We start from the raw sequence: 21,690 nt of genomic DNA, 5'->3' as shown, positions 1-21,690 counted from the left end.
TAAGCCAGAAGCCGTTTTGGTGGGTTAATGTTGTGCCTTCTGCTGCCTAGTCGCATTCATTTGACATACACGGCGAACAAAAGCATGTCCTGGTCGTTTGCAAAATGAGGGTGATACAGCGATTTCTTGTCGTTAATCTCTTTCTGATCTTTTTGTCTGTGCTAAAGAAAGTCTAGCAGTTTGCCTTGTGTCTAACCCTTTGATTTACCTATTTCCATACTCGGTAAACTTCATAATTGTGTTCATAATAAAAGGCTTGCTTATTGACAGTGGATTTCTTGCTGTGACTAAACTCTTTAGAAGCGAGGGCAGGTTGCTGAGCGGCTCAGATGCTGGATTTCATGTCTCTGTCTCTGTGGTATATGTGAAGTACAAAAAGCCCCCTCCCTGCGCCATTCATTCATGCTGTTCGCGCCTCAAAAATGCAAGCAAAACACTTAACAGAAGTAACAAGATGACAAGGCCAAGAAAATTAAAGAAAATACTAAATCATGCAGCACGATCAAATAGAGGATGATATCACTTAGTCGAAATCCGCATATAGGAGAGCCATCTGAGTCTCGGATGCCATTTTCTCCCGGCGCTTCGCCAACCCGGCACGACCCTCTTTGCAAAAATCGCAGGCGAAGTCGCAAGGAGATGAGCTTGTAACAAACACACCTTCCCTAGCCGGCAGTTGTGACCCCATTTCCTCTAGCTCGAAATCACCGAAGAACTCTTTGATCAGTTCATGTCTGCACCTCCTAATACTCTCACAATACCGAATGACCTTACCGAAGCTTTGAAGCTTGGCCTCTCGATTTTCGGGGCCATTCGCACGGTGAGATTCAGTATCACGGTATATCATAGTCTCTATGAAGTTCCTCTCTTGAATTCCGTAGTAGACAAGTGAGGCAGCGGCGCGGCCATCCCGACCTGCACGTCCTGACTCTTGAACAAAGCTTTCGAAGCTTCGGGGTGGTGTCCAATGCACGACAAAGCGGACATCTGGATTATCGATTCCCATCCCGAAGGCATTGGTTGCCACGATGATGGAGAAAGTGGGTGTCTTTTCCCCATTAGCGGGCTGGCACGGCCGAGATGACTTCCACGTTGATTGAATGTGCGCGCGCTTGGTGGCTTCCACGCCGGCGTGGTATGCCACTGCCATGACCATCTCGTCCGAGGAAGAGGATAGCCGGCTTGCAAGGTGTTCGGCCATAGCTCGGGTTCCTACATATACGATTCCTGATATCGGAGGAAGTAGTGTTACTTCGCTGCCAAGTCGGGACTCTCGTCGGGTTTGGATAGCCTTAAGCCATCTAAGCAAGTTTTGCAATTGGCTGTCTTCTGCGCCACTGTTATCCTCGGCAAAGTCTGCGAGATATCGTACCTCGTAGTGGATATTTGGACGATCCGATGGGGTGTTAAACATCCGGAGATTTTCCAGATCCAACCCCAAGATGTTTATCATGTCCGAGCGAACTCGAGGTGTCGCAGTAGCCGTCAAGGCAGTGATTGGGACAGTTGGGTTGACGAGGTTCTTCCTGAGCCAGCCTAGCTCTTTGTAAGCTGGTCGGAAGTCATGGCCCCATTCACTAATGCAATGCGCCTCGTCAATGGCAACGCGGATGAGCTGACCTTGCTTGTGAACTATGAGCAAGCGGCGGCGGAAGTTGTCGGTCTGGCATAACTCTGGAGTCACATAAAGCAGGCGTGTGCTTGGGTGGCCACACAGCATATCCTCGAAAACACGCTGTCTCTCATCGTGAGTAGTATTAGAGTTGATCGTAGCGACTGCTACGCCAAGAGCTTTCAATGTGTTCACTTGATCGGTCTGTTAGGGATTAGCGTTTGACTACACACTTTCTTGAACCACACTCACCATCAATGAGAGAAGTGGACAGACGACAACAGTCACTAGAGAGATATTGAAGTCAGGCCAATCCGTCATTGAAAATAAGAGGCGTTAAAACTCACAGCCCCAATCTTTGAGAACTGCAGGTAACTGATAACACAAACTCTTTCCAAACGAAGTGCACGCTTGAAGAAAAACATCCTGCCCTTCTATGACGGACGCGATCACTTCTCGTTGGAGTGGACTTTGTGGTGGAGTAAGTAAATTGGCCCTCTTGCTTAGTTCGTCAACTCACCGGAAATCATTCTTTTTGAAGGTATGTTTTAAGACCCATCGCATATTGGCTGTTTGGCGCGTCACCGCTGGGTTACGATCCATTATGCTTCATACCAGAGATAGACAGGTCGAAGGTGTTAGCTGAAAGAGCAGTAGTAGAAGAAGATTGAGTCTTCAACCGCGTCCCAGAACGCGGTGTCACGTGGTGACCTGCTCCTTCCTTTCTGGGATTGATTGGACTGCAATTTGATTCACTTTTGCGCCCAAGACTTCATGACGGTACGAGAAACTAGAGTCTACGAATTGGACTTGGTATTCATGTGAAATAATGCATTTGCGCCAAAGACACGCTAGAAATTGAGGCGGTATATGGCAGATCTATATGGAAAATAATGTACAAGTGCTGAATCCAGATTTCAGCGGCTCCTCTTTCTTGTTCAGCGGTTCCGATGTGGATCCCTGGACATCTGTTTATCAAGCTCTTCCTTGACGGCAAAAACATCAATCGCCTTGCGCTGCTGTGGATGCCAAAGCCGCTCAAGTTGCAACCAAACCTCGAGGACCTCTTGGGGCCCACAGCATGTTCCAAATGCTTGCAGAATAACGGTGATCATGCGACGCCCAACAAAAAGACCATTCTCGAGACGCTGCTCGGGGTCCCAGACTTCTTCTTGCTCTGCTTCGCTGAGGAACTGCGAACGAGGGTTGAAGACCTCATCTACATCAAGTTCCTCTATTTCCGTGGATTCATCTTCTGTTTCATCCACCTTAGGCTTTGCGTCTTGTTCTGTGTCTTGAGAATCATCCATGGCAGAGCCCTCAGCAGGTTCTTCAGATCCCTGTGGATTCCCAACTGTATCCTCTGTTGGTAATGCCATGTATAACCCGTTGGGAGAATCGGTCACTGGTGGCTCCTCGACATCGATTGCCACACTCTTAGCCAACGGGTTCTCCCAAGTGATCTTTCGGTTGTTCAAATTTAAATTTAATCCACGGAGTCTTGCATTTGAGTCGCGCAGAGCCCGGATGTACGCATGCCATGTCAGCCGAAGATTTTCCGCACTCCACTGCTTTTTCCTCCGACCATGAATAGCGAACCCTTCAAAAAGGAACAGGTAGATTATAGCACGTGGTGGGACGGTAAAAGTCTTCTCCATGTCACGCATGACAGCCATGAAGCTATCGAGCTGGCCAGTGTTGTAGGCATAGTGTCGTAGGAAGATATAAAAAGTTCGCGTGTCGGGTGCAATGGAGAGAGAATCCTGGAGAGCACGGTGGTATTCTGGGAATTTCTCCTTGAGTGCTGATGACTTCTTCAATACGCGGCCCAACTTCCTAGCTCTTTCCCGATATTGGGGCATGTCATAGCTCAGATTTGGCCCGCCATCGTGGGACCCATCGTCCGAATGCGAAAGGCGTTTGTTGTTGCTTGATTGTTTCTCCAGCATGCGTGCGTAGAGCTGCTCCGCAGTTTGGATGTCACCTGCCCGGAGGAAAGAGGCAACGAGACAGTTCATGACAACTGTGTCGACGATCTCGCCCGATCTCACAAAATCGTCGAAAGTCTCACGAATACCTTCAACATCCCGTATCATCCCGAAATAATAGATTTTTGATGTCTTTCCGCAGCGTGAAAAGCTCAGACCCCGCTCAGTCATTTCCTCCTCTAAGCGATCAGCAACTTTGAACGCACTGGCTTTGATTGCGATGTCGAACAGAATGTTGAAGACCACCTCGTCAGCCTTCACCCCAGCGATATGCTCCATCTTCTGCCACATGCCCACGGCTCGGATAAGATCTCGTTTCAGTACTTTGCCGTTGGCTCGACCAGAAAGATGTATCGCGGAAGACCATAGTGAGCGGGATAGCGGGAGTCGCGCAGTTACCATGTCGTCCACCAATGCCAAGTAGCGACGAGCATCTACCCACCGTCGATCTCGAGGATGCGCGAACAAACGCAAGAGAGCACCGCGGGTGCGTTTCGAAAGCAAAGCTACACCCGGGGCGGGAATATCCCTGTATAATCGGAACAAGTATTGAGTGGACGGGTTTGGCTCTTCCCACAACGTCCTGACCAGCTTCTCAACCGAGTGGATTTCCATTTGATCGGGCGAATCATCTTTGTACGTCTTTTTGTAACGCGAATATGGCGCTACAGCATTCACTGCTTCCTCCCAGTCATAATCCACCAATGACTTTTCGTACAGCTTCGAGGTGTGGAGGTGTTTCTCCTTCTCAGGATGTAGCCATGATGGGAAGGATTGGCGGGGGTATTTGTCCGGCAATTTGGGGTCGATGTCGGTTTTGGTGTATTCTGTTATCTCTATTCTGCGGTCGAAATCGTATGTAAAATCAAATCTTTCACAATGGGTCTGCGATTCCGCGTCTTCATTCTTTGAAGGCCACAATGGTATATAGTCGTTGTCTGTCTCCGTCTCCTCCCGTGACTCGGTCTCAATATTATACTCCTCTCTGTTATCGTCATTCGTACGTGCCAATCCATTGCTGATCAATCTTTTGGGTTGCGACAGATGAAACCTTGAGCTTGAATACTCTGCTTGTCGTCGGGGTGGTAGTTGTCTGCGACCAGTGGCGCCTTTGCCCTGAAATTTTCGTAGATTATAATCTGAGGCACTCCAGGCTACCGTAGACAACCCCCGACGATTCGGCGAGTGTTCGTGGCAGAAGCTTGCCAGAACCAGCGAGCCGACAAAAATATCTGCTATTGACGCGACGGATGGGCGAGGACGACGGGAACAGAGTCTTCGGACCGAGGAGGTGTGAGAAGGGGGTTTCGAGGGAGGCATTGAGGTTTGTCGAAAGAGAGGAAGCTCATCCAAGGCCTGCTTGGGGTGAATTCGCAGGCTTGGCGAGCTGGGGGACCTATTTGGATGAGGCATGAGATGACAGACATCGTGGCATTAGGTAGGCCGCATCCAAGAGAAAGCCCTTTGCCACTCGCACAAGAGAGAGCCGTCTACTTTCTGGGCGCGAAAAGCAGACAAAGGGGGAGAGGGACAAGATGCGGAAGACGTAGGAGTGTTTTTCTGAAGATGAACGGCCCTGCACTTTCTGGCCTGGCGGAGTCCATCCCTCGACCAATCGGAGCCGCCCTTTGCCAATCCCATCTTTTTCGCTCCCGCATCAACCACCTCGTCCCCTTGCAGCGCATATCTTGTCAATTGATTTGCTGTCTCCAGTCGCGTTTCAATTCTTCTTGTTATTTCAAGTTCTTTCAGCTAATAGCTGTGTCCGACTGCCATGGGCAAAATAAACCTCACAGCCCTCCGGGTGCGACAGACAGCACTCAATCAACTCGCCAGTGGAAAGACCAGCAAACTGCCACAATGGGTCAGTGTGGTCGGCGAGATCCCTCCTGCTGAAACCCTCATTCGTACTCGCCCCCCTCAGCATGAGCTTGTCCAGCAGCGGTTGAAGACCGTCGATGGATTATCGAAGCCGCAGGTCGTCTTCCAAGTCCAAGAGAAGCGCAGAAAGCCCAAGAAGCCTAGTCGACTTTTCCAGCCTGTCGAGCTCAAATATGAGGAAGATCAATTGCGAACTCAGTTCTTCCGCGATCATCCCTGGGAGCTTGCTCGGCCCCGTGTGCTTCTTGAGAGCACTGGCAAGGACTTTGAACACTACGATTGGAGCCGCATCCAACAGCCAGGGAAGCGGTTAGATGGTGAAAGGTGTGTTCCCAATGTTTCCACTTCTAATGCATTTATTTTTCTTACGCAAAACTTCCCCGGTGCTAACGTGTTACTTTTCTGATACTAGTGTTGTCCAACGACAGCTGTGGCTTTTGAATAACGTCCCGGATATGAAAAAGAGCGTCGCTTACGATATTGCTCGTCGAGAATTCTACAGACTGCGGTTGCAGGAGGACATTCAACGTCGGGTGGCTGCGGAAGAAGCCGCGGCTTATGGCGCAGAGTTCGGACCATCATACATGGACATTGGCATGAAGATGGAGAATGAGCAGTACGACAAATGGGTTGCCTGGGCCCGGGAAACATCTTTGATTCAGGATCAGCGGAAATCAGCTCTCAGCGGCGCACCAGATCTGGGAGACACTACTGAGTCAAGTGAGCACGAAGCCGAAGAAACAGAGGCGGTCACTCTGTAAGAGTCTGAGATGTTGGAGTGGGCTCGAACACCATTATTCTACGCCTCCTTTTTCAGGAGTTTTTGATCCCCTAGTCTTTCATATTGATGGCCTATGTATATTATTTGATCTGTTCTGCTGGGCGTTGTACTTCCCTAGCTCTATTCACGCGATAGCACATGCATCCTTGGTCAATTCATTTCTAGGTGTAGCAGATAAATTGTAGCTCTTAAACTATCACTAAATATGGCCCTTGATCATTCAATATAGTGACGCAGGCGGAGTCGAGACGCAGAGTTGCGGAGGTCCGGCGTTTGGGCATGTTTCACCCAATCAGAAGATTTCCAGCCTCGCCCAACTTGAATGTCCCCAATTCCCTTCATTCCCAGGAGACTCAATTTCGTTTTGGTTATTCGCGTCAGCCTTACACTTAGGACGTTTGTTGCTTCGATAACAGCATTCTTTGACCTGCCAGACCCCGATCGTGGCTAATCTCTTTATCGCGCCCGCGATTGTCAACCTCCATGAGAGCTTCATTGCACTCTTTCACTCGGTTTTGAACCAATCTGCTCTGAATTGGACCGCTTGATACCCGGCCGATTCCTCACTTGACGATTCCGATCCCTCTTCCTCCACTCCGACTCCACCCCAACGGCCGCCTTAAGCTCCGTCCAACGTCGTGACAGTCCGCCCCTCCGACTTCATCACAACCAACGATGCTTTGCGCAGGTGCCCAAAGTGTGTTCATATGGTAATGGTCGCTGCAACTGGACATTCTTTTGGCTTTTGGTTACATCAATTCATCAACAAAAGTGCTGCTTCGACGTGTGTTTGATCGACAACATTCGGGTATTTATCGGCCATGACATCCGCCATGACTCGTCCTGAGGACATAATACGTGGGCCGCGCTTGAACCGTAGCGAGACAGACGAAGATGAGACAGAAAATGGAACGCCAGAGTCAGGGGGATTCCTCGCGTCACAAAGCGATGATTTTCCGTACCCAGAAGAGGAAAGTCGGCCAGGGACTGCTTTAGATGATGCCCCGGATAATACCAGCAAGCAACCGACTGCACCAAAAACCCTTAGCCCGGAGGAAACCATTGAGCTAGCGCGACATGCCGTTGAAAGTGGCATTCAAGACACCAAGCGTTCCCTGGCAGGCAGCGAGGCCGTCACAGATGTGGTCAAGCCTAAGTTGACCATTGACCTTGGTCATTCACACATTGCCAGGATCCCCGAACCAGTAGTGGACTTGATCAAAGACGAGGTCGAACGGTACGTCGGAGCCTTGCTTTGAACTGTTATAGTGAAGTATTCCGTTGCCTGTTCATAGGCTACGGCATCACTGCTCTGGACTATACTGATTACTATAAAGGCTGTCTCTGTCGAACAATCAACTTTTCCACATTCCCTATCGCTTCGCAGAGTGCTCGCATCTACGCTATCTCAATATCAGAGCAAATAACTTCCGTGAATTCCCCAAAGGAGTATGTACAATGGCAAAGTTGCTTTGTTGTTTGCGTTGCGCTAATCCTGCTTGCTAGGTTTACAAACTACCATTACTCGAAATTCTTGATTTAAGTCGAAATAAAATCAAGGAGTTACCAAATGAGATCAGCAAATTGAAGTCATTGCGAGTTCTCTCGATGATGCAAAATCGCCTCGTTGACCTCCCTGCTGGACTCTCCGAGATGCATAAGCTTCAAATTTTCAAATGTGTGGGGAATCCTCTGCGAAAGCCACTGCGTGACATACTAGAGGAAACCGAGAACGACGCAGCACCATCTGGGATGACCGACAACGAGAAAGAAGTTGCAGCCACGACCAAACTTAAGAGATTCTTCATGAAAACACGACAACAGACGAGTACACCCGAGCCAGAAATCGTTGCTTATACAAGGTTTGTTCATATTACGGTCTTCGGGTGGATACAAGCTAACTCGGTGTCAACGCAGTGATGGTTCTTTTGATATTAAACCGGTACCAACACCGATACCCTCGAAGCGGAATTTGAGTGGCCGATTTCCAGTAATTCCTAGCACTGGTGATAGCTCAGCAACCTCATCTCGATCTCCATCGATATCACGAGCACCGCCAATTCCCTTGAAATCACACTATCGCATGGCCTCTGGACAGCAAGGTGCTACTTACCACCTGCCTGGTCTCCAAAGACCTGGTGTTGCACCTCACTCTGTCAACGAGCGCAATCGAAGTAATAGTGAGGGGATAATCCAAGGATCATCGGTTGCTCGTAGCAAAAGAATGGGAGTGATCACTCGGAAGAATACTGATCTGGGTACATTGGATGAAACGCGCCCATATCGAAATAGCCATCTACGGGGTCTCAGCCATGGATCTGTGCTTCGACCGCGCCAGAGTGCGCCGCCAATAGCCTCGAATGACAGTACTCCCCCAAGCCCCACCAGCCCAAGAGAGCGTCGGCGTCCGCGAGATGGCTGGGTTAATCGAATGTCGAGTCTGCCTGAACACAAGGGTGAGCGTGGATCCGACGAACCGATAATCAAGAGTGCAAAAGGTATTCTTTTTGCTCTCGCTCAAGTTCATTCCCATATCGATACATTGATCAACGTGATCAAGCATGATGACACCAGACGCCACAGCCTTGAGCTTGTCTTTTATAATGCTTCCTCGCATGTTGACCAACTCAACGATGCCCTCGAGAAAGCATCAAATGCTTTGTGCAATGATCCAGAGTCAATCGCATCAGTCACAGAAACGGTCAAACGTGAATGCGAGACATGCATCTCCGCCTACATTCACGTCGGCACGCAGCTACGCAACAATGTCGCCAAGATCGTTTCCAACGGCGATCCGCGCTATGTACGATCGCTAATGCTAACGATGTTCGGCAGCCTAGTGGAGCTACGGAATGCTTGCACTATTCTCAATGCTCCGCTGCAGACCATCAACAAACGTAGCTCTGCTACAAAGCGCTTGGTTGGGCCAAGTAACCCACTCCCCGCGGTCCCAGACCGATCTCAACTCCCCTGGTCACTCCAACGAGAGATCCCGCCCCACCCACACGACGATTGCGAAGCGACACGACAATTCGACACCCTCAGTACCCTATGACTATGACTTCCAATCAGACTAGCATTAGCTCTCCTGGTTTCTCTTCGTCGTACGCACGCAGTCGCTCGAGTAGCAGATCGAACATGATCAACGCATCCATGCCACACTCGTTGGCAACTCCTCGCTCAGGCGAAACTTTCCCTCCTATGCCTGTGCCCGGGGCTCCCCGGGTCAGCACATTGACTGGACTGGACGAGAACGAGGAGGAGCGAATATTCGAAAAGATCTTCCATCAGCTGACCGCTACATATCATGCTGCATACGGGGCACTTCCACTGGCCTGTCGGCAATTTGTAAGGTGCCTAGAGGCTTCTCAACAATCACGCGACTCCGAGGGAATCCAAATCCTCTGGAACAACCTCATCCGTCGATGTCAGTTTTGCCTGGAAGTTTCAGATGCCCTAGGACAGCGTCTCTCGACCATGAAGATTAAAGAACCAGGCGGCGGACTTCGCAATCAACGCGAATTCTGGCAGCTATGCAAATCATTCATGCAATCTTTCGTCGACCTAGTGAACGAGATGCGCGAGTTGAGAAGTATGCAACTTCTACCTGCCGATGTCATCATTCTCCTACGCCCAGTCCAAAAAGCTAGCCGGGAAGCAGGCCGCTTGATTGAGGTATCCCCATGGGCCTACCTTGCAGACCCAGACCGCCATCCCCCTCCTAGTGCCTTGTACGGCCCTCCGCTACAGACTCCACACTTGCAACATCATCAAACATCCGTCTCAACATCCGCCCTGACCAACAATCCCTCTTTCCAATTCAGTATGATGTCGCCCCCGCAATCAGTCACCGTTCCTGCCACTCCGCTGAGTGCGGCGCTCGGCCCCGCTGCGCAGGCCACTGTTCCATCCACACCAGCCAGTGCCTACAGTGACAAATTCTTCGAGGGCGATGTCTTCCAACGTGCTGACTCTCTTCTCTCGTCGAACCAAGCACCATTTTTCCGTCGCTAAGCGACTATGAAACATTTTTACGCTCCATTTCAGAGAAGTTCGTTTTCTCTATGCGTCATGATTCCTCCCCATGCTCATCCTATCTGCATCTTATGATTATGACTTTGAGAAATCTATCGTGCATGCCAGCAGCATTACTTTGGTGGTCCCTTGCCACATCATCTCTGTCCTGACATTCCGATCTTCAGCCTGTATTCTGTTTATCCATGATTTAGCGGGTTGATCTCCTTTGAAAGAACTGAGGAACTGAGCTACAAGCAATTTATCGTGCATGTCATTGACTCTTTCTAGATCATCGACAACACATGCATTTCATTGGTGCTCTTTTTTTTTTTCTTTTGTTTCCATGCATTAGCGGGTTAATATCCTGGGGAAGAACTGGGTCTTTGTTACAATAGGTTCAAATGAAACGACATTAATTCACCGTAAACTTCCACTTCATACGCATACACTCGAGCCTTTGACTTTTTTGAGCCTATTTATACATCTACTTCATGTGGCCGAGGTGAACGATTGAAAATATGTAAGAAATATTATAATACGGGATATCGTGTCTAAAACAGCATAACTAGACCACCCTTGATTTGTAAATCGCCCTTCAGGCAATGTTTTCCGGATTCACGAAGAAAGTTGAAGACTAAAGGCTCCTCTAGAGAGCCTTGAACTTCCCCAGGACTAAGTAAAAAAAAAACCAAAATGTCAGTTCCGAATTCAATAGTACACGGGGCCAGAGTACATACTTGCAGCATGAGCCAGGTCTGCCTGCGAATGTGCCAGGACATGAAGACTGATATCCTGGAGCTCGTAGAAGAGATGATCTTTGTTCGACGTGTAGTAAGATTTGTCATGAATGCCGGCAGCCTCGGGCACCCTAGACGCACAATTTCAGCAGTCAGCATCATGTATCTTTCAATGATTGTAATATCACCTTCTCTCTAAAGGCGAGAGTGATATAATGTGTCTCTACATACCATGTGATAAAGACTAGCTTGCTTCGCTGGCCATCGCCGGCAGGAGAGTCGTAGGTGAAGTCTACAACCGCGTATCGGGGAGTATCATCCTTGAAGTGGGAGAGGAACTCGGCGTAATCCTTGTATTTGCCGGACTCGGCGACAGTGATCTTCTTGTCGTGTGCGGAGGCTTCGTAGATGACGTAATTGAGGTTGTCGGTGCCTTTGACCTCGTCGAATACTTCCTCGCATTCGGGAGTGATGGTTGCGAATCCTTTTGTCATGGTGGGTGTGAGATGTGAGATGTGAGATGTAAAGAGGAAGAAAAGGGGGAAAGTAGAAAAGAAAAGGTAAGTCAGGGATGGGCTGATTACTTTGTAGTCATACAATGGGGAGATCACCTGGTTTACCCCATATTCTGCGGGGAAGTCGATCATGACGTAGGAAAACAATTCATACCCAGGTATATATCTAGATATATATCTCTTAAGATATTGATTTCATTTGGACATATAATAGCACTCCTACATGCATATGGCACTCCGGTCAGCGCCTGGACTTCAAGATCTTCCTCATTGCCGGGGTGGCTCTCAGCCGCAGGGAAGCCCTAAAGGTTTATGAGAATATATATAGACCATGGATCTAAAAGGAACATTTGAATCGTGTTCTACTCGATAGTTGTATGATGTGAGTATATAATGTATACAATATATACAGTGAACAAGAACAAAGAAGAGCAAGAGCACTTCAGGTTCAATCATTCCCCTCGCCTGCTCGAGTTCCAACCTCAGCTAAATTCCCTGCACAGCCTCACTGGTCTACTATTTACTAATACTAACAGCTTTGTGCGAACAAATCGTTAATTCTCTTTTCCCCCCTCCTCTCTCCCTGCCATGAAATGGTGGAATGCGCACCCACTTTCTCCAGTCTCGCTGGGCTCGAAGCCATACTCTTTGACGGCGCATTCATGAGGAATTGGACGTGTTAGTGATGGTCTTTGACGGTTTCAATCTTTAGTCATATAACTAGTAATATTAGATGAATGGAGTTCATTCAAATATCCAGCCAGTACTTATTGGAATAGCCGGCCCCTGTCATGTCTTTGAGATATTCTTTAGATGTTCTTTTATAATGACCTGGTGTAGTTTCTTCCAGTTACTTTTCTATAGAGACTAAATCCAGAGTGTAGTTGCCAGTAACTCTCTCACTGAATGCGGCCTTGCGCTGCGGATGTTCATCAATACTTCGGAGATTTTACAACTGCCCTTGGGGCAACAATAAGTGATAAATAAGAATCTACCTAGGTATTATTATCTTTCGCTAATAAATATTTACTTCTAGAACCAGCCTAATCACAGTACACCATTCATACTTTCCGCCTTGCAATGCAACTTACTTAGAGCACACCTTTCCAGCCCGGATCACGTTCGAAAACGCTTCCTCGGACGATATTGAACTACCAGCCCCGGTCATGGTACATTGTGGCTTCATTAATTAGGGCAAAGACACTTGGGCATTGGGGAGGCAGTCCAGAATCCGATGCGCAAGTGGGAGGGACTCAAAAGAGAAGACGGCAAAATCGATGTGGAGATGTTCCTGTCTGCCGGGTTTGGGATTGTGTCAAAGGATAGTTTCACATCGCATTCTTCAGCTCACCTACATTATGATCAATTAAATTCAATACAAAATACCTTTTGTGGGCGTTACTTGAACCTACTAGGCCCAGGGTGCATCGATGCCTGCAAACAGTTCAAAGCCTTTGCATAATAATAGCGGATGTCCACGGGTATATATATAGTCAATGCTAGGAAGCTGATTAATGTGCAACTCTCCCTCATCGTGACACATCGTGACTCATGCTGGTTCATGATGATCCCCGATCGACACCTATTGACCAACCCCAGATAGACTTGACTCAATATTGCTCTTAATACATACAAGTTTGATCATACGATTATTATTGATGTGCTTGCTGCACTATGGTGGAGATCTGATAACATTGTGGCCTTTGTGTCTGGGATACAGCGTACTATGGGGACAACTTGATTTAGATATTGAATATGATATTACTGCTGCCTTTTTTTGAAATGAGTATAAAGTAGATGAAGATACTCCGTGTATATGGGATATCAAATCAAATACTTCACCTGAAATAGTTGGTATAATGAGCCAAATATGGTGAGATATATATATCGCAAAACAAGGATCATTACAGTAAGTGATTCGTTTAATTTTTTGATACTATGCGATAAACATGGCAAATGACGAAAACAATCTCATTTGAACCCAGAGATCACATTGCTTTTGGTGATTTCTTATATGATGCAACATTTTTGTCGACATCGTCCGATAGCCTTCCATTACTGTTATTGCTACAATTCCTACATGACCTTTCTAAACCAGTTACTGACTTGAACCTGGATTTTGAAAGCAGAAAAGAATTCTAAAGAAATTACGTGTTCTAAGTACCAGTTTCGATAACCAAAACTCAAGATGCGCCAGCTCCAACCTCGAGGTCCCCATACTTAACCTGCTCTCAGAGCAACAACCACATCCCGCACAAAGGAAAACATCTCGCGTGGCTTATTCACAAAGACACTGTGCCCAGCCCCTCGGAAGAAATGATATGATACACCACGCTCCTCAGTCCACGTACCTGCAGCAGTAGCAGTGGGAGCGGCAGTCGAGAGCGTAGTAGCCACCGGTGTATGTTCGAACAAGAGCTGTTTAGTCGCTGACGGTGCAGCATTATCAACGAAGAACGGCTTCTTCGGCTTCTGTGCAAAGCCCTGTGCACCGCGCCAGGTCATATTCTGCAGCGACAGTTCCGCGCCAAAGTGGTTGATCAACATATCCCACTCACCCGAGTAAATATGGAGCGAGATGTTGTGGTTGGTAACCAGAGACGGGAGGATAAAGTACTCCGGAGGCACGGGGGAGGGCGCTGAAAGGAGTGTTCCTAGGATTGTGGAGTTGCAGGCGCTGTATGGTCCACTGTTATCGACGTGGAGGGCAGTCTGGACATCTGCGCGCCCGAAGTACTCTGCCATCAATGGGAGCTCTGAAACAGCGCTGCAGTCGTGGGAGATGTCGTAGATATTGAAACAGCCGCCAGTTGTGCTTTTCGTGGAGATGGCTGTTAAGTAGTCACTTGCTGTGGAGAAGGCGGCACAGGGGCCGTAGCAGGTTGAGTTGAAGAGTGAACTGCGGACTTCTTCCGGGGTCGTGGGTGCGATGTCGCATGCGGCATTGACGGCATTTGTCAGGCCTCGACGTCGGATGTTGAAGTACTCTGGGTTTCCGGGGATATGGATTTTAGCTTGGGGAGGGTATATGGCGGATTTTGCCAATACTTCGTTGAAGCCGCAGGTTTCGTCTGCTTCGTCGAAGACTGATAGGATGTCTTCGGGAATTTGGAGGAGACCCAGTTGTGATCTGAGGTATTTTCCCATTGCAACGGATGCCATGGCTGCTCCATTTCCCCAAGATCCATCTCCGAGAGACATTGAACGGACGTTGAGTGGCAGAGAATCTTTGCCGCCCAGAAGCTCCGATGCAAAATATGGTATGTAGATGCCTGCATATGACTCCCCCATCAGATGGATCTGCTTTGACTGTAAATGGGGGAAGTATTCGAAGAAGCCACGCAGCCACTGTGTAAAGTCCGTCGTTACCCGGCCATTGTCCTTAACCAGGTAGGGGAAGCTAGCCGTGGAGTAGCCAGTGCCGACGGGTTGATCAACGTAAAGCACATTTCCTAGCTTTGTCCACGAGTGCGGATTGCGAATGAATTGAGTTGAATTGCCATCGAATGAAATGGGTCCATTGCCGGTCGTTAGACCTATCAAGGATGAGCAGCCAGGGCCTCCATTGAACCAAACTATAGAGCATGTTAGCAATTAGCAACTACCGCCGCATGTCCCTTCTCAATCAGACTTACTGATCAAATTGTCATCATATGCCGGTTGTTCTGACTGGAATAGCCAGAAGAAGATCTCATTCCCATCCTCTGTTCCCGGAACCGGAAGGCGGCCAGCCCAGCTGGGTGGTAGGTCCGAAACGCCGGGCAAGTTATGTACTTCAAATCGTTCAGTATTGTATGAACCAATTCCTCGCGAAAATACAAAACCAGGAGTTGCCCATAGGACATGAAAGAAGTATAGCAATGCAGAGATATTCATGATTGGAGCTCGCCGTGCTTTGCACTATGATAATGCTTTCTTTCTGGCAAATAATCGAGATGATACTGCGTAGTGAAGACCCAGGATGCTCATACAGACGAGATTCCACCTGGAAATCATGTTTACCTTTTATCCTTATCCTTTCAGATAAGGTGGTGGTCATTGATCTATTGAACAGGTGGTTGTTGAGCCATATTTGGGTGTCAATAAGACCAGCGGGGTTATTGGGGCCAAAGACATGACCAGTGGATTTGGGAGCTCAGCCGGACCTCATATCCGTCTATAAGCAGTGAATGCCTCCTGAATCACGGTAATTTTATTCAGATCCGAGCTGAACAGTTGAAGGCTAATATCAATTTGGAGTTAAGTGGTGAAGCGGGCGAAGTATACCTACAACATAGTGAGGTAGAGTTGCCTCAAGGGATGTGGGGCCATGTTTATCAGGCATCAAGGCCACAAGGCATCAAGACACTCTGAACCAAAAACACATTCCGATCTCGACGAGAGGGGCCCTGCTTCATCTCTCCTCGATAATCTGTGAACACTCTGCCCAAGCTGGAGAGTACTATGTACGGTACTATGTACCTGGTAATGCACAACTCGACTGCACCCAGTGGTTCCCCGAGAAAAGGAGACTCCCACTCACGTGGCCAGTGCTGATTTCAAGGTTCAAAGTGAGGCGAAGACTCCCCCTTTTTTTCCAGAACTTCAAATGCAGATGCAAATTCGAATCGGAAATGGAAAAGATGTTACAATTTCGAGATATCAAGTAGTCGAGGAGAGTCTGCTCGCGGGTAGCAGCATAGGAATGTGCTGGTTGCGTCCACCCGAATCCGGTGTAGATCTGGGATACACTCACCTATATCAGTTCATCCCGGTCGCTTTGCCAACTCCTTTTCTTTCTTTTCTTTTTTTACTTCTTTGATTCGTCCATCTATCCTGCATCTTTGTGCACTCTCGAGACAGTTTGGACTTGTTTGCTCTTGAGAGTATACTGAAATTCCCCCCCCACAGGTTTCGCTACTTTGGGGGATTTCATACTCTACAACTCTTTGTTTAAAAAGATTATATTCTCTTTTATTCGGATTTTTATACATTTTTTTTGGTTTCTAATATTCTAATTTCCACCCCTTTTTTACCTACCTCCCTATATTGCACCCCTGATCGAAACCACGAGGCGATCGACGCAGATCCAAGGAATCTTCGGCTCCACAAGAATTGACAGCTCACTTGCATCACTTTTCGGTGACTGCGGATTGGCTGCCTGCCTGAGGCAAACAGGGGGTTATTAAATTTGTGAGTTGTGGGAGTTGCATAGGGGCGTATTCGCCTTGTTCTGTGCTTAGGTGCATGGCGTGGTCTCGCCATTGCCACCCCAAAAATCTTCCTTTTATCTGACCGTTTGAGTAGGGGAGGTTTAGATATACCGTGCTTAACGATGGATCTACAAGGCACAAAAGAAGCCCGAACGCAGGAGGAGGGCGCCGAAGGCCCTTTGGAGGCTTATGGTGCTGGAAGTGGTCGTTCTAAAGAGTATCACAAGAACGAGGGGCGAGATTCTCACAATCATGATGACCGACCTTCCATTCATCCTCTCCGTCGTCGTCAACAACCCTTCGCCTATCCTCATGGAGCTCGACAAGCTGCATCGCCTGTACCAGCCGTTATCTCTCGGCATCGAGAACCCTCCCCGTCACCGGAGGCTATCAGTATACCCCAAGCTTTGGGTTTAGATCCCCGCGATCAGCGCTTATTGCGTAAGGCTCGGAGATCTCCACCGGTCACGAAGAAAACGCTCAGTGAGCTTGATCTGCCCTGTATCATGAGCAACATCAACCTCCGCATGGACGCCAACTTCGACCGCGACCTGCATTTCAAACCTGACCTAGATGGGGAGAAGGGCCAACGCAAGCGGAAAGAAGCTGCGGATTATTGGGACTCCTTGGCCGCAGAGATTACTATTTACTCTTACTATGCTGCTACTGCCGATGCTACCGAGGAAACCGAGTTGAGTGATGGTACTCGACGCACCTTCGATCCCCGTTTGCCTGCCCTGTTCGAGACATTGCAGGACGTCATCAAGACCCTTGTTCCGGAACGGGATCATCCAACTATCATGCAGAACCTAGAAGTTCCATTGCTCATGCAGCAAATACGCAAAGGCGTTCTCGACATGCTTACGCTGGCGAAATGGCTGGCCAAACTCCTGAAAACACATTGTGCTCCAATGCGAGACGAGTGGGCAGATTCCATGGTCGAGCAAATCGAAAAAGGTTCACAGTCTCAGGATCCTCGGGAGATTGTCAATGGTCTACGAACATTGTTCTCTATTCTAGAGGCGATGAAGTTGGTACGATACATTTAATCCCTATCATTATGCCTTGCAATTCCAAACTAATTCGTGAAATGATAGGACGTCGCCAACCATCAAATCCGAGCATTCCGCGTTCTCCTCATCGAAGACACAGTCCCCTTCCTCCAAGAATACTTCGAAGGCAAAATGAACCGCGGCGGCTTCCAAGTCGAATCCGCCCGGCACTGGTACTTATCCGTACGCGAACAAGCTCGCCAAGACGACGCAAATGCCGAAGCCCAAAAAACAACCCCAACCCCAGAAATAGAAGAAACTCTCAAACCCCTCGAAGCCCTATTCCGCGGGATCTCCGCCCAGCTACTCCAATTCGCCCCACCAACCGACTTCCCTGAAACCTTCCTCTTCGACTCCGAGCGTCTCTGGCAACTCCGCTCTACAGTCCAAAACCTAATCAACCTCGACATCGCCTGGTATATCTTCGAGTCCTATGTCAACAAGCACAAGCGGTATCTCTCAACTCCAGAAGAAACCTACTCCACCTTCCGATCACGCATCTGGTCCCTTATGGAAGACGGTATGGATCTGGAGAACCGTGTCGCAGGGAACCCAAACAACAACGACGACGATCCAGACCACCGCGGCGGAAAGCGCTGGACGCAAAATATGCGTTGTATCGCGCTGGAGATTGCCCGCTTTGCTTGTGCCGCGCTGCAGCTTGACCCTGTCGTTGCAGATGAGGTTATTGTGCCTATTGAGGAAGCCCTCGAGTGGCATCTCTCCAATGAGTCCGAACTCTTCGTTTTCTTCCAAAATAGCATGCGCAGCAAAATCCTTGCTACTACCTTGGCCGCGGCTCGTAGATACTTGCCGCTGTCCCCATTGGCGATCTGTGAGTCGCAAAGGGCTCCGTTGACTGTGGCTTCGGGTCCTGCCGCACCGCAGACTGGGGCTGCCGGTGCGTCTGGGTCAGTGAATACTTCGTCACTGGCCTTGACACCGCAGCAGTCAGATCTTGAGCGTATTGGCATGCGTCTTGCTCATATGGGTGTGTTGCATTGGCGTGTTTGGGCTCCGTTGTTGTATCTCCGAGATGAGATTGCATTGGCGGAGGTTGAGCAGCCAGCATTGATATAATTTGGTGCTTGTTCTTGCTCTTGCTCTGGTTTTGGTGTTGAATTATTGTTTGCTGCTTTGCTGTCTTCTAATTATTTTGTTTGACTTGCTTTTCAGCGCCTTGCATTTACTACTTATTGGGGGGAGTTTTATTATTCAGACCGGGTGTTTTACTGACACAGGAGGATCTCGGTGTTATATTCTGGGATATAGAAGGCGCATATAATATCTATTTTGTCATATCAGTGATACTATACTCATACCTACCTAGGTACTCTCTACACCATCCTAAAGTCCAAACCATGGAAACAAAACAAAAGTAACAAACCCAATCCGACCCAGTGCCACGGTAGCCGCGAACGTCAGCGGTCCGTGCGCCGATCGGCAATCCATGAAGAATCCCCCATCCCCTTCTAAGAATGCCCATGCATCCAGCCTAAAGTTGCCATTACAGGTCTTCCGCGGGTCCAGACACGGAAACCGAGATTCATTGTGCCTGTGCTTATGCTTGTACCGGAAAGCCCAGACCCCCACCAAATGCCACCCTTGTCAAGCAAGCACAAACAAACCTCCCAATGCGTCTCTCTGCAGCATTGTACTCCCCAACACACTCTTGGCTCGCATGCTTGAAATCAGCACAATTGCAGCGCATCGCGCGCGCAACGGGTATCCAATCGTCTGGTACGAAGGGTGTTCTTATTGAGCGCATTGCAGCGGAGTTGACGTTGCATTCACAGTCGCAGTCACAGTCACAGTCACAGTCACAAGCGCAGTTGCAGTTGCAGTTGTCGGCAGCCGCAGATGGCGATGATGTTGCAGAGGGTGTCATCACTAGCAGCACCAACCCCAGTACCACTACCACTGCCAATGCTAGTACTAGTGCCAGCACAAGCATAAGCCAAGATCAACAGGTCGATCGACGGGTGTCAAACACAATTCACTCAAAGACAAAGAAAAAGTCAACATATTTATCAAAATCAAACCCCGCACAACCATGGAGCATCCTCAGTATAGATATGGGTGTTCAGAACCTCGCATTCGCGCATCTGCGAGTGCCCCGATCTGGGGTCGCAGGTATCGGGATAGACGCAGCGAACCCCAGACCGCCAGAGTTAACAGCCTGGCACAAACTCGCTATTTCTGAGATATCAAGTTTGAACTTAATACCTGGGGATAATACCAGTATAATCAAACCGGAATCTGCTGAAGCAATGCCAGGATCCGGTGACGCCACAGAATCATCACAGGCCATTCTTCCAATAGAAACGGAGAAAGATGTGCCTGTCAAGGCCAAGATCGTCAAATCTACAAAGGAAAAAGATTCCTTCTCCCCAGACTTGTACGCTGAAAATGCATACACCCTAATCACATCACTCATAGCCGCGTACCGTCCCACACACGTGCTCATAGAGCGCCAGCGCTTCCGCTCAGGTGGTGGGAGTGCCGTTCTTGAATGGACGCTGCGCGTTGGCCTGCTGGAGAGTATGTTGTATGCTGTTCTACATACGCTACGACAGGAGAGGGGCGGGGAGGTTGCGGATTTGGTTGTTCGAGGCGTTGAGCCGAGACGGGTAGTGCGGTATTGGCTTGAGGGTGGATCTGGACCATCAGTTCCAAGGACAGGAGATGTGGATGAGAAATCCGAAGACGGAGAAAAGGTCAAGGAGAAAAAGCCCAATGCGCGAGAAGTGAAGAAGGCTAAGATCGATCTTGTTGGTCGGTGGCTTTCTGCTGCGGTACAGAAGCAGAATACCAATGCTTGTCCAGAGACGGATGGTAACCTTGAGAAACTCGAGCTGGGCATTGCTGCCGAAAATAAGATCGTGCTGGCGGATAAAGCCGAGTGTCCTGCTCTGCATGGTGTTGCGGGTGCTTATATGCGGAAATGGCAGGGCCAGACGCAGACTTTGAAGAAGGGGAGAGGGAAGGGGTCTCGTGCTTTGAAGAGTGCGTCTCTTTCTCCATTGCCGGTATCCCCTCACTCTGGCATAGAGGATGAGGTGGCTGCTATCGATCCAGGGAAACTCGATGATCTGGCAGATTGTCTGTTGCAAGGTGTGACATGGGTTGAATGGCAGATTATGCGGGAGCGGATTGCGCGAGAAGGGATTGCGGCGTTGGATTCGATATCGTAACAGGTATAAATATTCATTCATCCTAAGAAGAGACAGGCTTGGTGGTGATCAGGGGATGAATGCCGTGGGGTCTTCTAAGGAAGAAGTTACTTGTTCGAATTTTGTATAGTATCCTCTTTCAATGTATATTAATGGTCTGGCTGGACAAATGATACAAGGCATGAGATATTAGCTCAAGGCTTTACTAGACTATATCTCTAAATCCAACTAGTTGTATTATGTGCTTTGCCTGCCCTAGCCTAAAAAGATCGACACTGATCGACAGGTCCCTCACAGGCCAAGCTTTACCATAACACTACAGGATGAAGTCTTTATACACTCTATTTCTACTCGTATTACAAAGGAGGGTCCTTTTTTAAACAGGCAAAAGCCTCAAGTCAATTCAGGTTCTCTCCTAAGGATACCGATATCACTCACCCTCATCGGCCTTCCACGCGGAAAGAGAACATGAAGACAAAAAAACAACGCAAAGTATGAGATCATTCGAAAAATGAAGATCTGTAAAGATTAACGAAGATGAATTTTTCACAATAAAAAAGGGGCAAGATCCAGTCCTCAAAGCAGACGTGTCACCACCCGTCAAACGATACGTGAGAAAATGTTCCGAGTCCAATGGAAATCGGGTCGTATGAATGGGTCAATTTCACATTGGTGAGTAAAAAATGTAACGCAAGGAAATGTCACGCCAGAAGCCTTGGAGATTGCGCGCCAAGGAATTGGA

At 48.6% G+C, this 21,690-nt stretch overlaps 9 protein-coding genes across 9 annotated transcripts; 5 read left to right on the top strand and 4 right to left on the bottom strand.

Annotated features, from left to right (window-relative positions):
* Window positions 1–523: 523 nt before the first annotated feature.
* On the bottom strand, window positions 524–2,215 carry N7487_008597 (putative RecQ family helicase RecQ; the record flags this gene model as incomplete). The annotated part of the gene is made up of 4 exons (XM_056876327.1): window positions 524–1,816; window positions 1,865–1,899; window positions 1,960–2,081; window positions 2,133–2,215. The coding sequence occupies 4 exons, from the start codon at window positions 2,213–2,215 to the stop codon at window positions 524–526; spliced, it is 1,533 nt and encodes a 510-aa protein (XP_056728515.1).
* A 335-nt stretch (window positions 2,216–2,550) lies between these two features.
* Window positions 2,551–5,013, bottom strand: N7487_008596 (pentatricopeptide repeat protein; the record flags this gene model as incomplete). Its single annotated transcript, XM_056876326.1, has 1 exon — window positions 2,551–5,013. One exon carries the CDS (start codon window positions 5,011–5,013, stop codon window positions 2,551–2,553), a length of 2,463 nt encoding a protein of 820 aa, XP_056728514.1.
* A 361-nt stretch (window positions 5,014–5,374) lies between these two features.
* rsm25 (mitochondrial 37S ribosomal protein mS23) lies at window positions 5,375–6,290 on the top strand (the record flags this gene model as incomplete). The annotated part of the gene is made up of 2 exons (XM_056876325.1): window positions 5,375–5,805; window positions 5,894–6,290. The coding sequence occupies 2 exons, from the start codon at window positions 5,375–5,377 to the stop codon at window positions 6,240–6,242; spliced, it is 780 nt and encodes a 259-aa protein (XP_056728513.1). The 3' UTR covers window positions 6,243–6,290.
* A 793-nt stretch (window positions 6,291–7,083) lies between these two features.
* Window positions 7,084–9,317, top strand: N7487_008594 (uncharacterized protein; the record flags this gene model as incomplete). The annotated part of the gene is made up of 4 exons (XM_056876324.1): window positions 7,084–7,499; window positions 7,600–7,711; window positions 7,769–8,124; window positions 8,180–9,317. 4 exons carry the CDS (start codon window positions 7,084–7,086, stop codon window positions 9,315–9,317), a joined length of 2,022 nt encoding a protein of 673 aa, XP_056728512.1.
* Window positions 9,318–9,319: 2 nt separating this feature from the next.
* N7487_008593 (Cell morphogenesis protein Sog2) lies at window positions 9,320–10,276 on the top strand (the record flags this gene model as incomplete). Its single annotated transcript, XM_056876323.1, has 1 exon — window positions 9,320–10,276. One exon carries the CDS (start codon window positions 9,320–9,322, stop codon window positions 10,274–10,276), a length of 957 nt encoding a protein of 318 aa, XP_056728511.1.
* A 649-nt stretch (window positions 10,277–10,925) lies between these two features.
* On the bottom strand, window positions 10,926–11,510 carry N7487_008592 (actin-binding ADF family protein; the record flags this gene model as incomplete). Its single annotated transcript, XM_056876322.1, has 3 exons — window positions 10,926–10,951; window positions 11,017–11,147; window positions 11,248–11,510. 3 exons carry the CDS (start codon window positions 11,508–11,510, stop codon window positions 10,926–10,928), a joined length of 420 nt encoding a protein of 139 aa, XP_056728510.1.
* A 2,241-nt stretch (window positions 11,511–13,751) lies between these two features.
* Window positions 13,752–15,407, bottom strand: cp9 (putative serine carboxypeptidase; the record flags this gene model as incomplete). Its single annotated transcript, XM_056876321.1, has 2 exons — window positions 13,752–15,106; window positions 15,167–15,407. 2 exons carry the CDS (start codon window positions 15,405–15,407, stop codon window positions 13,752–13,754), a joined length of 1,596 nt encoding a protein of 531 aa, XP_056728509.1.
* Window positions 15,408–16,845: 1,438 nt separating this feature from the next.
* On the top strand, window positions 16,846–18,855 carry N7487_008590 (TCP11 family protein; the record flags this gene model as incomplete). Its single annotated transcript, XM_056876320.1, has 2 exons — window positions 16,846–17,757; window positions 17,821–18,855. The coding sequence occupies 2 exons, from the start codon at window positions 16,846–16,848 to the stop codon at window positions 18,853–18,855; spliced, it is 1,947 nt and encodes a 648-aa protein (XP_056728508.1).
* Window positions 18,856–19,409: 554 nt separating this feature from the next.
* N7487_008589 (uncharacterized protein) lies at window positions 19,410–20,969 on the top strand (the record flags this gene model as incomplete). Its single annotated transcript, XM_056876319.1, has 1 exon — window positions 19,410–20,969. One exon carries the CDS (start codon window positions 19,410–19,412, stop codon window positions 20,967–20,969), a length of 1,560 nt encoding a protein of 519 aa, XP_056728507.1.
* Between the last annotated feature and the right edge of the window lie 721 nt (window positions 20,970–21,690).

This window comes from Penicillium crustosum, assembly GCF_028827405.1.
Source record: "Penicillium crustosum strain IBT 35664 chromosome Unknown utg000003l_segment0_segment0, whole genome shotgun sequence".
NCBI lineage: Eukaryota > Fungi > Ascomycota > Eurotiomycetes > Eurotiales > Aspergillaceae > Penicillium > Penicillium crustosum.
The sequence above is the reverse complement of the archived record's forward strand: the minus strand, read 5'-3'. Positions and strand labels throughout refer to the sequence as shown.